The sequence below is a fragment of the Parasteatoda tepidariorum genome, chromosome 1, assembly GCF_982258835.1.
Source record: "Parasteatoda tepidariorum strain Cologne lab strain chromosome 1, Ptep-v5.0, whole genome shotgun sequence".
NCBI classification, from domain to species: Eukaryota; Metazoa; Arthropoda; class Arachnida; order Araneae; family Theridiidae; genus Parasteatoda; species Parasteatoda tepidariorum.
In genome coordinates, this window is record NC_141755.1 from 45,448,892 (window position 1) to 45,468,252 (window position 19,361).

The 19,361-nt window shown below is 26.8% G+C and overlaps 1 protein-coding gene across 1 annotated transcript in view; it reads left to right on the forward strand.

Moving 5' to 3' along the window:
- Nucleotides 1-19,361, forward strand: part of LOC107436702 (cGMP-dependent protein kinase 1-like) — a 107,579-nt gene that overhangs the window by 61,099 nt on the left and 27,119 nt on the right. The window contains exons 7-8 of the mRNA XM_043045989.3: nt 13,116-13,193; nt 15,918-16,006. Of these exons, the coding sequence (XP_042901923.1) occupies nt 13,116-13,193; nt 15,918-16,006 (167 nt within the window). The remainder of the gene's footprint in view (nt 1-13,115; nt 13,194-15,917; nt 16,007-19,361) is intronic.

The window sequence follows — 19,361 nt, forward strand, 5'->3', positions numbered from 1 at the left end:
GCCAAAATTTTTCTCCAAATTATTATTATCATTATGTATAAGTATTTCCAGTCCTATATGAACATAAAGATAACTGCTTACAGTTATTGCAATTGTACGCTCTTATGATAGCTTTTTTTAAGGCTATTTTATTTAAATAAATACAAGAGAATTATTTCATTTTTAAGAAATCACTCGTTCTTTAAGTATCAGTGGAACACAAATGTTTAAACTGTGCATCCATTAATTTATTTAAAAAATTAATATAATTGAGATTTAAACTTTTTAAACATTGTAGTTTTCCCTCAATTGTTTACTTTAATCGTCTGGCATTATTTATCAATGTGATTTCAATAACATACGAAGTGCTATCGAAAAATTGTGATTGGAATGCAGATTAAATTGATTTAACGTTTTAATCGTGCACGTGTTTACCTTTCTCTCAACAATCAGCATTAAATAAACGTTTACTTTAATTAAACATTTGCTATTCAAATAGAAGGAGATTATTCAATTAGAATTTACTCTGTATTCGATATTTTAAGTTTTTTTAAATAAATTTTGTTTTTAAAAAGTATTATTTCTTTGTTTGTTTCATACGGTTTTTTATTAAAAGTAAATCTTAGTTTTACATTTTAGTTTTGAATCTAAATTTAATTGATTTTTCGAACATATCTTCAAGATCTTTCTCATATCTTTTTTTACGTGGAAATTATTTATCAGGAAGAAAGTTTTTATAAATCTCTGAGTTTTTGTTTCCAATATTTGAGTCTTTCATAGTTTCAAAAACTATAATTTTTAAAAACGATATAAATTTTAATTTTTATACCTGCCTACATCTAATCTCTCTCTGCTAATATTTTTAAAATAATTATTTATTCTTTTTCTTTGTTACTTCTGACATTAAGTCAAACGCGGACCTAGAAAATCAACATCTCGAGAGAGAGAAATGTTTTTACAATAATGGATAAATAGTTATTATTTGAAGCAAAAAGGTGTGAACGAAATTGAAAAACAGCATTGTCGAACATATTGAAGTTTCGAAAACATTCGCACTAAAGGTATAAATGAAAAAGGTCATTTTAGATAGTCAAATTTCAACTTTATAGTCACATTTTAACGGGCCATAACGGGCTACAGTTAGCTTGAAAATTCTAGAACTACTAATCTAATTTTTTTTGTTTTTAAATCGTACTCCTTGCACAGTCACATAGGGTTTACGCAAATAAAACAAAATCAGACCTAAGTAAAAAAAGAGGGAATAATTTTTTTTCGAATGCCTTAATATTTCAATAACTTTTTAACAAATTCAAATTTCGAAAAAAGAAGAAAAAACTCCTGTTATTTTCATAAACAAAACAATGGACAAAACTTTTGATCTGTTTACCTGTCTGTGGCCTGCAGAGTAGCCAGCTTTGCATTGCTAGTTACAAGTTTAACTATACTTTATTCTTGAACTAATTTTCGAATGTTAAATTTTTTATACCATCATGCTCCTTGTATATTTTTTTACACCTCTTAATAGTTTTAAGTTTCTAAATCTCATCGTTTTTGGGCAGCAAATTAAAGTTCAAATGTAAGAGGAATGCGCAAAACAGCGCTTTACAGATTAATATAGGCAGATAAAAATCTGTCTATAAAAATGGGATAATTTAATTATGACAGATTTTTTTGTAGACAGATTTTTAAGTATTAACACTTCGCTCCTTTACAAGACAATCTGTTTGACGAAATAGATAATCAAATTTTAAGTAACCAAAAAATAAATATGAGTTTAAAAGACAAAATTGTAGATGAAGTTACCAATACTAACCCAACAAAAGAATTATATTAAAATTTTATTCCAATAGAGCCGTGAACTAAATATTTATGACACCAAATCTGTATTAATGCAATAACACATTTCAGAATTTTTCAATCGGGTACTTGCGCTTCAAGAAGAAGAAGATCTTGGATTACCCACGCATATGGTCTATGACGTCAGTTTCTCCATATAAGTTAGAATGTTAATTAACGTGAAGTTAATTAAATAAGCGTCATATCACACCTTGAATTTGTTGAAATATAGTTATTTATCGTCTACGTTTTTACTTAGGTTAGATTTATTATTTGTTGATGCTATGTTTGTTTATATTTCACATGGCCTCGTGCCTGTCTTTGTGTTAAATTATAAATATGTGGTGAAAGAATTTAAATCTTTGCGAAAACTCTTTTGGAAAGAATCTAGATTATCTAACTTAGAATTGATACTTGATGAACTGACCGAAATAGAATGTAAAGAACAGTTACTAACGTAAACAAATGCCACGTTTCCACAACCAATAGGGATCGAGATACCCGCACTACTTCCCTTGCTGGTAGCCCATAGAATACTTAATAATTTATATATAACAATCTGATTATGGTCGACACACGAAAAATATGGAGTAGCAATCTTTAGTGAGCACAGTTAATAGAGGTTGGAGCATCTTAGTGACAAAATGATGAGAAAATATATATATAGCTATAGAATAACATTGTAAATGTAACTATACTCCATAAAACGTTTTCTTTTTTAGAAAGATGTTCAGTTTAAAAAAAAATTCAAATTATCTGTCTTCACAATGCTTATTGAAAGACAAAATAATAATAAAACAAAAAAGTTTCTAAAATCTATTTTATTTATTTAACTAACAATGCAATCACGAAGGTGGAATTGAAAAAAGATGAAAAATATTTGCAACCCATTCCAAAAAATGTCTATCGTTTACTTTTTGATGCACTCTAAATCCAGAAATTCTACAAACTTTATAACTGATGCATAAAAAATTCATGAGAATTTTGCAATGCATTAAAATATAACTTCATTTTTTTCAAGTCAAATAACATAGCTACCCAAACCTTATTTCTACAAATATTTATGTAGTAATGAATAAGTTATTTTCAAAACATTTTTATAATACGAGTTAAATCTTCTAGGAAGAAAGACCAAAATATGGGCTTGCTACGTTATTTAAACTAATATTTCCATTAATTTAATTTAGTATTTATTTTTTAAACCTGTTTTTAAAGAGAATTTTTTAGCAAAAGATTTAGAAGTAAGAAGAGTTGCTTAAAATTAATATAAATGTTATGTTTTTATAGTACAGTGAGCAAGGAAAAGGAAATAAACAAAAGATTATTGATTTTGTTCAAATTTTGAATTTTGTATTTTAAAATATACTGAGATTAAAGTGGTGCAAGCATTTGTATACCATAAATTTCAAAAATGTTTCGACAATTATATATTATATTTTTCGACAATAAAATAACAAAAAAAAGTAATTTTTAAAATTCTATTTTTTACGTGGAATAATCATTGAATGATAAAGTTTAAAAATTTTTATTTTTCATCTTAAATATATTAATAAATCAGTAAAAAGATATTTTAAGTTACGGAATATAATTTCTTTGAACAAGCATATTATAAATTTTTCCATGCATTCATATTTTATTTTTAGGAATTTTTCGTCGACTCATTTCTTTCAAGCTTAGACTTTTGCCCTAAAGTTGCTTTTATCTCGATTTGATTGGTTTTTACATGTCGCACGTTGGTTTTTACATGCATACGAGAGTTACACTGATAGGCACACTGCCACAATTTTAGTTCGGTTATCAACTGGGTCCCGCCCTCTGTTTTTGTATGCGTGGACATTTTGGTGCCATTAAATTAAAGTGAATTTCGTATCACTAAGAGACATAATCAAAGAAAATACAATCCGATCAGGTGCCCAGTTTTTTGTATGGGAAATAAGCAATTTTACTCTGAATCACTAAAAATAAAAAATGCATTTCATATTCATTCGCTATACCATCTAAATAATTTTAAATAATTTTGGATGAAGTTAATTCAGTTACATTACTACTGTTACATAGAATTTTAGAATGAAGGAAAATTCAGATTTGGATATTATTAGAGGATGATTTCATGCCTATGTTTCGGTTAAATTTGGTTTTGCTGAAGAAGAAAGTTACACAATCTTTGTCATTAGCTCGTACAGCTTCTGAAATAGTTTTACTGAAGAATAAAATTGAGGTAATTAATCGAGAAACGATTCAAACTGCTGATGCACTATGTTTTTAAAAAGTGAATGCCTCCCTACCAAAGCGTGAGCAAGATTCAAAGTCGTAACAAACCAGTGCTAAAAATTTAATGTGAATGCTTATTTAACAGCATATATGAATTGTATTTGAAAAATTGATTAGTATCAGCCAAAATACTTATTCTAAGCACATATTTATTAACGTTTGGGGAAAAATTTAAAATATAGAAAAGAACTCTCAGGAGAAAATACTTTTCCTTCAACGACATTTATGCATATTACTTGAATAAATCGTCATGTTTAACATAAAATGATTGAAAAATTTCATATACTTCAATAAAAGTTTTGCTTAAAATATGTCTGCACGTTGAGCTATTTTATTTCATTTTGTTGTTGTTGTTGTCTTTGGCCATTAAGGCAGAGGGGATGCGATGGTTCTTGTTTTCCGGCGGCACCATCTATGGTCAAGACTTCGACTTCTGCCACACCCATACGTCACGTCCATTCATATATACATCAATTCATTCATCCACAGATCGTAATTTTGACCTGAACCAAAGAACGACCGATTTCCAGTTCAGTACCCCCAGAGCTATAATTTGCTATTGGAACATGGAGGATTTTGTGCCCCTACAGATTTAGCTTGCAATAGTCACCATTTACTATATGGGGAGACTTCGGACTGCTTGACTTGAACTGACGTTTTCACGTGTTGCATAACGGATCGTATAGCAAAACGTTTCAAATGCTAATAGTTCATAATTTCTAAAAGTCAATAAAACAATTATATATCCATGAATATTATAATATTTTTTTTCCTTTTGCAATAATATAAAAAAAAGTTAAGTAAGTAAACGGAAAATAAAGAAGTAAAATAATATTGCTGAAATTAAAAGGAAACTATTTCACAAAGGAGGCAGTAAAGTATTGTAGCAGAAAATAAAAGTGAAAACATTTAAAAAAATATAAAAGCAAACTAATATTACAGAAATTAAAGAGTAAAGTACCTTATTTTTTTCCCAATAGGCTTGCAAATGTGTTCCTATTGTATGTAAATGATATGTTTTGTATTCAAGTTCAAAATGACAGCTTTCGCACTTGTGTCATTTCTTATAATAAACGTTTTTAAAACTAAATTGTTTTTTTTCTTCGATCCACATTGATTTTCTGTATCTATTCTAGTAACTTAATATTTAATTTAGTAAAGAAATATATTATGGGTGCGTAAGAAGATCGGAAAATAATGAGAAGGGAAATAAAAAAGAATGAAATAAAATAATAAAAAAATTAAAGAAGAGGTAAAAATTAATCGCATAAAAACATATTCTCTAATAAAAGGTAGAAAAATAGAAAAAGTATTTTGAACATTTACTGTAGATATTTAAAATGAGGATATTATTTTTTACACTAAAACTTACAATGAGATATTTTTTAATGAAATAATTAATTATTTTAATTTATTACAATTTATAGCTAATTCTTATCCCGTTTAATATTATTTTATTACATACTTGTTTATTTCTGTCAGAACCTTGTTTAATTTATATATTTTTGTATCAAAGAAAATCAAGCAAAAAAAAATTACTTTGCTCTTGCAAGATTGCGTAGTTCAAATATTAAAAAAAATCCATTGCTCTACGCAAAATAAAAGAATAGTGACAGAGAGAGAATTATATGCAAAAATATATGATACAATTCCATAAAAACACATTTTGTCTTATTTGACTTATTTTTTCCTATCTTCCTATCTTTTTTCTATCTCTTTAAAGTCTAGTACACTGAAATTTTATATCACATAATAAAAGATAGATATTAATCCTTACCTATTTTTGTTCTATCTAGTATATATTTCAGTGTATTTGATAAGAATCTTTATATCAAATTAAATAAATGAAGTTACAGAAGTATCAAGCGAAAATACTTTTTTTATTATTCTTTCAATTTAATTACTTTTATATGGATAAGTGAATTGTAAAAAAAATTGGGAGTTGAATTACAATCATTCTTTCGTGCGATTTTGTTACACTTCTTCGCTTCGGAATTATTTGGTGTATAAATAAGTTTCCGCCTTTTTCCATCAAAAATTAGCAGTTTATTGTGGAAAAAAACGTCTTAGCGACTTACTCTTATCTAACAGCACTACAAGAAAAAACTTTTAAGTGTATGAAGAATTTAATAACTGTACTCATGTTGTTCTAGGACAGAATAAAGTGATCTTTTGTTCCTCAATACAGTGGACTATATCTAGTACTATCTAGGTCTTTAAAACACTTAACAATTCAAGTTGGATACCGCAAACAGACTGTTAGCATAGACGGATTAAAGTCAGCGTTTCAGCTCTCTGAATTAAAGATTAATCACCCGAGAATTTGTGTATGACCAACTTCTAGACTGCTTTGCGGAGCCCTGTGGCGGTAGGGGAGAGTGGGGTCAATTGTAACAGGGTACGATTGTAACAGAGCAAAAATTTCGAGTGTCGGGTTCTAGATTTGGTTCCTAGGTGGCGCACAAGGTGTATTTAATAAATCGACATGTACACCCCTGATGGCAACCATTTTTATGTACTTTTGAAAGAGTTACATCACAAAAGATATTTTCACGCCACGCAAGTACTTTTTTTGGTATTAGAATATTATATTGTAACAAAGTAATTTTGTTTAAACAAATAAAAATTAGTAACCGAATATGTAAGTGGACACTTTAATTAACATTTCAATAAAAAAAGATTAGTTTTGCTAATTAACTAGCATTGTTTTTAACAAATGAAGCTGAAATGGCGTCTTGGGGACAATTGTAACAATAAGTAAAGGGACGATTGTAACAGCTAAAAATAAATAATCTTATGTTTACAAACCATTACTTAACTCTTTAAGAACCACCAATAGTTTCCTATATCATTTATATTATGTTGCATGTGCATTATTTTATTTGTCACCTTTCACAGCATAAATTAAAATTTTTAACCCTTAAAGTTAAAAGTTTAACCCTTTAGGTTTCTGCTCATTATTATTTTTACTCCTAAAATATCACTACTATTTTGATCAATAAAAAATATATCACAACTATGATAATATGTATAATTAACTATGTTTTAGTTGAATTTATGAACTGTTACAATTGACCCCGTAAGTGGGGACAATTGTAACAACTGCACGACTGTCAAAACTGTTAATAACTAATATAACGATATTTAAAATCAGGTATTTATTTTTTTTTCTAGTAGAGGATAGTCTACTTTACTCGTCTGTCAATTAATACTAATAATATATTGGATTTTTTGTTAGTTAAAAATAGTTAAGTAAAAAATGTTACAATTGACCCCACTCTCCCCTACTGCTACATTTTGCATTCTTGGTATGAAGCGAACAGAAGTTGTTCTGATTTTTCTCGTACAAATTACTGCCATCAATTTGCTACTTTGTTCTTCTTTCAGTTGTTCGACAGCTGTTGATAAATAAACAAGCTGGCCATGTATTTTGTTAAATTTGATTATTAAAGTCAGCGTTTCAGCTTTCTGAATTAAAGATTAATCACCCGAGATTTCGTGAATGATCAACTTCTAGACTGCCCTGTGGCGATACTGCTACATTTTGCATTCTTGGTATGAAGCGAACTGAAGTTGTTCTGACTTTTCTCGTACAAATTACTGCCATCAATTTGCTACTTTGTTCTTCTTTCAGTTGTTCGACAGCTGTTGATAAATAAACACGCTGGTCATGTATTTTGTTAAATTTAATTATTAAAGTCAGAGTTTCAGCTTTCTGAATTAAAAATTAATCACCCGAGATTTCGTGAATGATCAACTTCTAGACTGCCCTGTGGCGATACTGCTACATTTTGCATTCTTGGTATGAAGCGAACTGAAGTTGTTCTGACTTTTCTCGTACAAATTACTGCCATCAATTTGCTACTTTGTTCTTCTTTCAGTTGTTCGACAGCTGTTGATAAATAAACACGTTGGTCATGTATTTTGTTAAATTTAATTATTAAAGTCAGAGTTTCAGCTTTCTGAATTAAAGATTAATCACCCGAGATTTCGTGAATGATCAACTTCTAGACTGCCCTGTGGCGATACTGCTACATTTTGCATTCTTGGTATGAAGTGAACTGAAGTTGTTCTGACTTTTCTCGTACAAATTACTGCCATCAATTTGCTACTTTGTTCTTCTTTCAGTTGTTCGACAGCTGTTGATAAATAAACACGTTGGTCATGTATTTTGTTAAATTTAATTATTAAAGTCAGCGTTTCAGCTTTCTGAATTAAAGATTAATCACCCGAGATTTTGTGAATAATCAACTTCTAGACTGCCCTGTGGCGGCACTGCTACATTTTGCATTCTTGGTATGAAGCGAACTGAAGTTGTTCTGACTTTTCTCGTACAAATTACTGCCATCAATTTGCTACTTTGTTCTTCTTTCAGTTGTTCGACAGCTGTTGATAAATAAGCACGTTGGTCGTGCATTTTGTTAAGTTTGATTAATAGATGGTTTTGTTTTATCAAGAGAAGTTTCCTTTATGCTAAACTGTGGAAAAATTAATAAGACCATATCATTCATTGAACAATAAGTTTCAGCTATTTAAATCATCAGTTTTATGTGGGTGCAAGATAAAGATCGATAACAGAATAAGACATGCAGAAAGTTTTTCACGTATATACACAAAAATATACGATTTGTTTTGTGACCAGCTCAATCCGAAAAATACCTGTTTAGATTTATATACGTAATTCGTTATGAGCCATGAAACTCTTTAAGTAACAGCAGTTCTCAATTTGTTTGAAAAAAAAGTTTTTTTTTGCTGAGTTTGAATATCTAGATGTTATTTTTTTTTATATCTCGAATACAATTTCTGTAAATGAATTGTAATGATTTTGAATGTAAACGATTGTAAAAGAAAGTAAAGGAATTTTTGTATGTTAATTAATAAGAAATATCTTTACTTGTTTTCTTGTTGTTCGGTTAAGTTTAGATTCATATTAATATTCAATAAAATTGATTAAAACTTTTTTAACACCTATAATTTTATTTAGAATTTTAGCTCCATTATAGAAGTTGATTGTCATTATTGACAGTTATTTGATAAAATCATAACGGAAAAAACCGCGAATGTCAAAATCACGCAGCACAATAGCACGGGTTGTACAATACCGTGAAGTAAGAATAGCAACAGAAAAAGCGATATTGCTGGATTCATGATATACATTCAGATTAACAGTAAATTGGAAGATTTGTTACACGTGCTGAACCGTAAAGTTTCAATATACCTGTAATTCTATTTTTTTCCACAATTAACAATAAACAATAAACAAATACAATAAAAAATTAACAGTAATCAATCTTCCATATGATATTTTAAAAATCTTAAAAATATTGCTGGAGGAAATACTGTGTAAGTGCATAATGCCAGGAAATAGCCCAAGTTTTGAATGTGCATTTATTCCGATCAATATGCTTCATATCTTTATTATTTTTCACATACTGTAATACCAAATTGCTTTATTACACTGATAACAGAGCAATAGTAAAGCTAATATTAAGTTGTTGATTCAGTTCTAATCAGAATTACAACTCGTAAAAAATGAATTTTTTTATGAGTTATTTTTTAATAAGAAACCCATTTTGTTTTATAAGAAACTTAATAAAACTTTAATTTTGCTAAAGATTTGTTGCTGAACAGAAAATATAATCTTGAAATTTGAAACAACAATTTTTGAAGAACACATTTTATGCTTTTGGGGCTTGAAAAATGAACTACTTGATTTTTATTTTTTATTTTTTAATATATTTTAAGTAAAAAAAAGTCTTTTCAGCAGTTACTAAATAATGAAAGTAATATTATCATTCTATTTAAGATAAGTGACTTGTTAGAAAATATAATTTAATAAGAACATGTACAAACATTTGCTTATAGTGTTAAGAAAAAGGAAATTTATCTCAAGAATATTAATAATTGAGAATCTTTTACCCAAATTAAAAATCGCGTATCTTGAGCAAATTAGGTTCACTAAAAAAACTGCAAGAAATGGGATTTAACAAAGATAAATATTAATTTATTATCGGCGTGATTTTAAAAAAAATGATATTAAAAGAAAATCGTAAAAGTAAAATATATGTCGAAAGTTTGCCGACGTTAATTTAACAAAATTTCATAAAAAGATTTAATTTTTTTTTGTTTCGTAATGAATTTGACTTTAAAATAAATCCTACTATATTTTCTTTTTTTTAAATCTTTTAGATTTTGCCAATAGAAAAACAATAAAATAATAAGAACATCAAAAGAGATTTCTTTTTCATTTTAAATAACTAATAAAGAGCCAGGATTGAAAAATAAGCTTTTTAGCTATTCATCTTTAAAGCACAAATAAGTTTGATTATTTAAGAGACTAATATACGAAAAAAATGGAGATTCTTAGGTTTAATCTGATATTTATGAGATGTTAAAAAATTTCACATTATTCTACGTTTGCAGCCTTATACTTTTAAATTGCAGTGATTGTTATCAGCAAAGTTGAAGCATGAAAGAATTAGGATTTTACACACATTGCACACATTACAAAAATAAAGCCCTGTTTTGCTTTCTCTTTTTTCTGCCAAATGATCATATTTATAGAAAGCAAAGTATATAACAACTCTCGCATTTCATACTCAGCTAAACATTTTTATAAAATGTTTACAATGTCAGCTTTTTTGTAGGTAACATATTCCAATGTTTATATTTTATTTAATTCAGTTCTAAATCAATCATATTGAAAAGAGAACGTATAAAACTTTCATCTTATTAGATTTTAACGAAATACCCTGTCACAGAAATATCTTGAATTGCCGAATAATCGATGATAACATCAATTTGTAATGATTGATTTTACAACATTCTGTTAAATTTGACACTTTTCAAATCATACTGGTAGACTCGATTCACCAATTCTCGTAATTGCTTCTCATTCACCTATTTTTTAAGGTTGATATTTCATAGAAAAACACAAACCATTTTGTCTACAGTAGCAACAATTATTGCAGATTCAGGTAAGAATATTTTGTCAATATGTAATAGTTACTATAATAGTTATTATAAAATGGATTATTATATGGATAATCAACTGGGCTGAAAAAAATTCACACGAGGAATAAAAGTTGTGATGACCGAAGGAAAAAAATTAACGAGAAGTATTTTTAGTTCTTGACCACGCATATAATAATTCAAATAAATTTTTATCTCTCATGTATTAAGTTTTTTTAAAAACTTTTATTGCAAATATTAAGACAGTAATTTTTCCTTTATTTTTCGTTACTTTTGCGATAGATACTAACTTTAGTGTGATTTATGAAACAATGATCTCGAGAAAGAAAATAAGTCTTTTATCCAACAATGGATAAATAATCAACATTTAAAGCAAAAAAAATATTTTCTTTTTATGAAAATAGAATTTAAGTCAGTAATAATTTTCAAACAAATTGGAATTTTGAAAGGAAAAAAAACAAGGCGTTATGTTTATAAAACAGTAATAAAAATGGCTCTTTCATCATGTCAAATTTAAACTCTGTAGTTGCAGGTCCGCGTAGTATTTTTTTTTACCTTCCTGGTAAGTGATTCTCGAACTAACTATGGAACATATTTTCTTCACTTCATCCTATTCTCTGTACTTTTTAACACACCTTCATTGTATCGAGCTTCTAAGTCTAATAGTTCTTGATCAGCAAAACAAAATGTAACTTTAAGTTGAACACTTAAAACAACGGCGGTGTTTACGTTCTTTTAATATAGAGAAATATAATCATTACGATTTGACTTCATATTATAAATTTAAACTATTTCAAAATGAGGTACTGTATCAACTTAAAAAATTAAATAAAAAAAATTTCTCACTTATTCAACGATAGCAAATTTTAAAAGTTGAAATATGTCCTATTTTTGTTAAAAAAAATTCATTTGAAGCAATCTTTCATAATTAGACTGTTTGCATGACAAGAAAAAAGTGAAAACTGAAAAAAAATTAATTCAAAGTTGCTGAATTTTGTTAAAATATTACTTCACATTTTAGTTGAAAAAAATATTTTTATGAATTTTCAGGTTATGATTTACTTCTTTTCAATTAAAAAAATATTTAGTAGTTACGAATACGTTAGAACTTTTACAATATTCTTCTCAATTATGCTACCATTAATATTTTTTACACTGCAGGCTTGAAAATAAGGCATTCATATTAAGAGCTCTTCATCCACAATTATCTCAAGTTTAGTAATTTATAATATTCCACTTACTTAAAATGATTATTTTTAAAGATACGGTAGAAAAATATTTATTATTTAAGTGATGTTTATTTAGCAGAAATGCCATCTAGCTTTGTAGTTGACAATTATCTTCAGTTTCAAGTTTTTTATAATTTACCAAATTGTAAAAAGTTTCTGGATTTTCTATTATAAGATTTAAAAATTTTTTTCAATTAAATTTTTAAATGATTATTTTAAAATGTAATAGTATTAAAACTATTATTAGTTAAATATTATTTTTATTTAATCGCTTCAATGAGGAAGTTTTTATCTTTATTACGATGCAAAAAACGGCTTAATTTTTCAAAAATGAGTTAGCTTCCTTTTTGCATATTTGTTTCATTTAACTTATTCAAAGCAGTTATTTAAATTAGGAATATGCTGAATAACATTTAAAAAAGCTTAAACTACATTCACCGTGTATATAAGGTAGTATTGTATATATCTATATATATAGCACAATAAATAAATACAAAATACAAAAAGGATAAAAAGAAGAAGAAAAAAATTAAGAAAATTAATAAGTTTTGATTATTGTGCATAAGCTGTAAGTATATGGAACTCATAAAATAAGTTCAAAATGTTGAGTCAACATGGGAGATTCCAGAATAAGAAGAAGAAAATTATTAAAATAAAATAAAATAAAATAAAATAAAATAACATTCTTTAAAAGAAATTAAATATAGTTTTTTAAAAATAAAATCCAGAAAAAAGTGTAATCTCTTCACCAGCTCACACGATTATACCCGCAAAAAGGAGTGCTTCCTAATATTGTACCAATTTTAAGTATGTTTTTTTTCTGCTTAGGATTTTTATCCATCGGGTGAGTATATCATAAGAGAAGGAGGAAGTGGTGATACTTTCTACATTATTAGCAAAGGAAAGGTAAGAGTCTATTTTAAAATATTTTGAACCAAAATTGTTTATTCTTTTATTGAAACGTTCATTGGTATTTCAAAAGATTTATGAAAAACCATGAAAAGATGACAAAATTATTAAAACAAAAAATTCCTTACTTGTATTCTCGAACTTAGATTTTCATGCAAAAACATACCATTAATTTGAGCCACATTGAAACATGCCTCATTTCTTTTAAAGTTAAGATATAGAGTAGCCTAGAATTAATTAAATAAGTAATTAAAATGAAGCTATTTTGATGCCAAGTCAATTTCGAAAATTCGATGTTTTAATTATTTTCTGAGTTTTGGCGTCAGGTTTCCACAAAGGGGTTTAAAACGGGGTACAATCGCAGTGGGTACCTACAAAGAGATTCAAAACTGGATGCAATCGTATCCTTCTTGAACTACAATGTATTAAAAATCATATTTTGTTTTTAAATATCCTTCATTTTTTTTCTTATTTTAAAAAAATACAAGGACTCTGATTGTGTTCCGACTTATAAAACGAAGTTAATGATAAAATTAACAAATGTTTTTCGGTAATTATAATTAACTTCAAAAACAACTGATACAAAAATTGAAAAAAGTGAAATAGAACACTGGAACTCATTGTTTTTCTCTTAGTGTTCATGTACTATTTAACTTACATAAAATAATTAATAAGGAAATCATTGTTTTTTTCTTAGTGTTCACGTAATATTTAACTTACATAAAATAATTAATACGGAAATCATTGTTTTTCTCTTAGTGTTCATGTACTATTTAACTTACATAAAATAATTAATAAGGAAATCATTGCTTTTCTCCTAGTGTTCATGTGCTATTTAACTTATATAAAATAATAAATGCAAAATTTATCCCGATTTTTCGCATTTTAAAATTTAAATAGTCATAAAACTATAAAGTATAATCAAAAATTATTATTAGATTTTTATAAATTTATTTAAATTGTTGATAAAAAGTTGGGATGCTCACATGTCAAAATATTTTTTTTCAAATGTGAGAAAGAAACTTCTGCTTGATTTTTGGAATAGTTCAATAAATATTTATATTGGTTTCCAACGGTGGACATTCCTACTGACGAGAGAAACAGTAACACTCATTCGACCTTGATTTCAGATAGTTAAAAGTTCAATTCTTTAAGTCAATTTGTCTTTGAGATTACAAAAATTCACAAAAAAAAATATTCCTACATTTTTGTGCAATATTAAAATATTTCTCAAAAATTTATGAATATTTTTAAAAACGAACAAACATATTATACTTGTAAGAACTTTATTTTCGGTCACACATACACAATTAACAATTTTTCAAGACTCTTTTTATTTTTTTTATATGTTAAGGTTTGTGTAGGATATAGAGCATCATTTAGGATTAACATCGGCCACAGATGCGACTAAGTATAAAATACTGTGATTAAAGAATTTGTTGTTTATCGCAGTTCGATAACAATTTTTTTCGCCGTAAATGAACTCCCTGTACTCCAAAACACGCATTATTAATTCTTCTCGTATCATTAATTACACCTTCTCGTATTATTAATTAAACGGGAACTTAATCGTCCCCGGAGCATTTCAATTATTCTACACTAATTCAACAGGGGAACTGAATCTGGCTTTCTAAGGTTGCATTCAAGTTAATTTCATACTACTATGTTTTAATTTACCGCCGATAGTAGTTAAAGGTAATCAAATTTAATTCCATCATTATGGTTAGAATTATTTGAAATATATTTTGTAACTAATAAATTGTATGTTTGTTTATAAGGATATTTTTTTAAGTTGCCTTATTGGTTCAAAAACTCACACCTTAAATTTTATTATTCGAAAGAGAAACATACACGTAGAAAAATCAGGTAAAATTACGTACAGTACGGTAATGGCATTTCGTATAAAAAGAAACCACATATCTGGTTAATGAAACCAAAATTTACGGTATTTAAATCATTCAATTGGTAATTTTTCCGTTCATAAGATATCGGTTTATCGGAAATTCTTTATTAACTAAATTAATTGAATAAATGACTTTTATTTCACGCTGTGAGGTATCATGATAAAATGATTTAATTTTACATTTGCCTAATTCTATAACATAATATAAAACTATAATTTATTGTTGATTTCATTAAAATCATAACCAAAGTGTTTTAGTAAAAACTACCGAGCTTTCTGGTGTCCCCATACAGCCAGAAACACAGTAAAATCTGTGGATTCTGGTAGTTTTGCCCATATTTTATTTTTTATCAGTGTACAATATTTAAATTATAAATAAACATACTGGAAGAGGTCAGGAAAACTTTTCTTTATTTTAGAAATTAACTTTTGTTGCTTTTTTTAATCACATTTTTAGAAATGCTTCAAAAGAAATGCATTACATTAATGACATCTAAATTTTTTTAACAGTTAAAAAAAGTGATCCCTATTAAATATGCTACTACCTTTCTCTGACATGTAACAAAATGTCCTAACTTTGCCCTATAATGTGAAACCTATAATCATTTCGAAAATATATAAATATGTCTTAATAATATCATTTTAAACAATTTTATTATTTGGCATAACTTCTTCAAATAATAATAGGTTAATGTATTTGTATTGCTAACAAAGTATTTATAACTTTAGTTTGGCAATAGTATTGTGCTTGTCTCTTCTCATTATTAATGAATTGTATTTCAGTTATCAATCAATTTATAAACTACAATATTTTACAGGTGATAGTGACGCGACGAAGATTTGACATAGAGGAAGAAATCAGATGTTTAGGAAAAGGGGATTATTTCGGTGAAAGAGCTCTACTTAAGTAATGTTTGAATTTTTTTTTTATGTATTATATTAAGTTACATGATTTTGTGATTATAGTAAATATCTTAAATATCAGGGAATGCATCTCTCGCAAATCAGGATAAGTTCTATCGTTTTTTTCTCATTTTTTTTAAAAAAATTTATTAATTTATTCTTATTTACTTTTTTATTTACTTATTTTTTTTAAAAACATACATGAAACGCCTTTTTCGCATTGGTTTCAGAAACTTGAAGTTTGGACAAAAATATTTGTAAAGAACCTAGAAATTTCTCCAAATTCGCTATAAATAATGCAGTTGAAAAAACTGCGTTTAATATAGAGGTGGGGACATGAGGCTACAGTGGACTTCTTGAATAACTTGTTTAATTTTTGGAGAAAAAAATTTCTGGAAACTAATGCTGTACTTCCATGCGCAATTGCATAATCACACAATGAATAATACTCTATAAAATTTATGAAAGGATGTTTTAAGGTGAAAAAGTAACTTTAAAATTTCTTCTTTACTCTTTTATTAACATATTTTATTTTCAGAATTTCAACAAAAAGGGATAGACTATGGGGTTTAATATCTATTTTGATATTAGTTTCAATATATAGTTGCAATTCTTTATATATTGCTCCTATCTATTGTTTCCCTTATATAGTTTCAATTAACCAGCATTAAACAATACATAACCATATGTTTTCGTGGGGCTTGTGTTGACATATGGTTAAGGAGTAAACATCTCAAAACTGGCCCCATTCAACTTACAATCAAAAAAATATGAGTTTATTATAAATGTAACACATTTGATGTTATTTATTTCATTAATTAGAATCATAATATACCTTTACAAATAGTGGTTTCAATCTCAAGTAAAAATTTTGGCACGAAGCCTTTATATTACTCAACTTTTTGAAAGTTTTAAGAGAGTACAAAGGATATATCGTATCAAAATTGTTAAAAGAGTATAATTTAATATAGATGAATTAAGAAAAAAACAAGATTTTTAGCATACGTTTTTTCCCATACATTTAACTGAAACAGAACATCAGTGCTCTGTGAGTCTTTTCTTTTCTCTTTTGCGAGTTGGTGAGTGCAATATCGATAAGCCATGCAATCCACGTGTTGTCCCTTTCATCATCAAGTTACAACTTGTTAAAACAGCAAGAGTTAAGTTGAAACAAGCAATTTAATTTGAAATTGGATATGTGTTTTCAAATAAATGACATTAAATAATGCATTAATTTGAGTTCAGTATCTCCTTCTCAGAACATTGAAATGCTCTAATACAAAATAATATTTTTCATTAAAATATGTGAATATTTAATCTCCAATAAGGATTGGATTGAAATAAATTCCATTTTTTGCTTTAGATATAAATTTCTGAGTTGTAATTGATTATCAAATAAGTTTTTAAACATTTCCTCACTAGCTATTGTGGATAAAAAAAACTTTTAAAAATATTATTATAAAAAAACTAAGGATCTTTCTAATTCCAAATAAATTAATCTTTTAGTCGTTTAAAACACAAATAAAGTCTACAATTAAAAAGAAAAGTCATAAGTGATAATGACTTTTTTCGTCGACTATATTCTTTTTCTGTGGAATAATTGACGTATTCAAAATTGCAGTTTCTGATAATTTTTAACTGAATAATTACTTCGAAATGGACAAAAAAATTATTCATGATCTGTCAACCTAAAAACTTATTTGTAAAAAATTTCAGCTCGATTAGTGAGTGACATTCTGTCGACCTTTCTTTGTAAGTGAACTCCAAAAATAAAAATATTTACTTTTAAAGCAAAAAAAAAATATTTCTTTGAAGTTATTAAAAATGGCACAAAAGAAAATAGTGAAGCTTTTTATTTATTGTGAGATATGCACTGAGAATTTTGACTTAATGTTGACATGCATCTGTTAGTATCATTAAATTATGTAAAATTTAAAATGAGGAGCTTTAATGGATTGATTTTGAATAATTGAAAATCATTTTATTAAAATTTAAAAAAAAACTTTTATTTTTTATTTTAATTTAGCAGAAATAAAATTTGTTATAAAGAAAGCAGTTTGTTTTAATGTACGTAATATATTAAATATATTTTATTTTAATCTATAATCCAACCTAGTAGGTAAAAGTAAATATTTTTTAATCTACAAATTATCGATAATTAAAATACAATTTATATCAAAGAATGTGTTACTTCTTATAATTTGCTAATAAAAATATTATATTGCACATTCTATTACAATGAAAAGCTACAAATATTTATAATGAGTCTCGCTAATCATAATACTTTGTTATTTTAGGTGGAGGGATTACTTGTTTATTAAAAAAAAGTCAAAATCTAACATTAAAAGCGAATAACTGACATTTAAATATTATATCGTATTGTAATGCAATATTATGTTTTAAATAGATTCTAGTGTATTGTAATGATTATTTTGCATTGTAATAATCTAACATTAAAAATAATATTGCAGTTATGTATGTCAATATAAATTATGGATTTAAAATTGAAAACTTAAAAAATGACTATTAACAGTAAAATATTCCTCTAACGCAAATATTTTCCCAAAAAAGCTCATAATGTTGTACAGAAAAATAGGAAATTATTGCACAAAATATTTGGTCATAATTCAAACAAACATAATTTGCATACATTTATCAAAATAAATTAGAGCGTAACTAAACATTTTTAAGTTACAAGATAGCTTGTTAGTTTCTGAAATCATACATAAAATTTATTTTGTTCATTTTGAAGCAACCTTTAAGTTATAAATTATCAAAGACTGTAATTTTTACCATGAATACGTCGCCAAGTTTAAATATTTCCGCAGACGATGAGCATTACTGGATATTTAAATTTTTATTTTTAAATTTAAGACTTCTTAGTCGGAAGTCATGATATTTGCTATTTAAAAGAATGAATTATAATATAAAAAAATCTTGTGTTGAGTTATAAATTCCTGCACAATTCTGCATTTCACAGGCATTTTTATAATAGAAATTTATTAGCAGTACTGAAATTTATTAGTAGTATAATAGAAATTTATTAGCAGTACTTTAGTTGATTTTGAACAATAAATTGTTCGAAATTATTTTTCTAAATCTTAAACGTAAGTCATCCTGCCATATCAGTTATCGCAAACTTGGCAAATTTCTGCGATTCTTTACAAATCTCTTTGTACAAGCTTACATTTCCAATAATTTATGTTTCTATTATCATTGTAAAATAGACAAATGATTATAATATACATGATTCCATAAAAAATAACTGTTCAAAAAATTCAGCTTGATTTGCGTATGACACTTCGAATAACTTCTCTGTTTATAGTTTTTATTCATTACTATTATTAATTGATAATTTC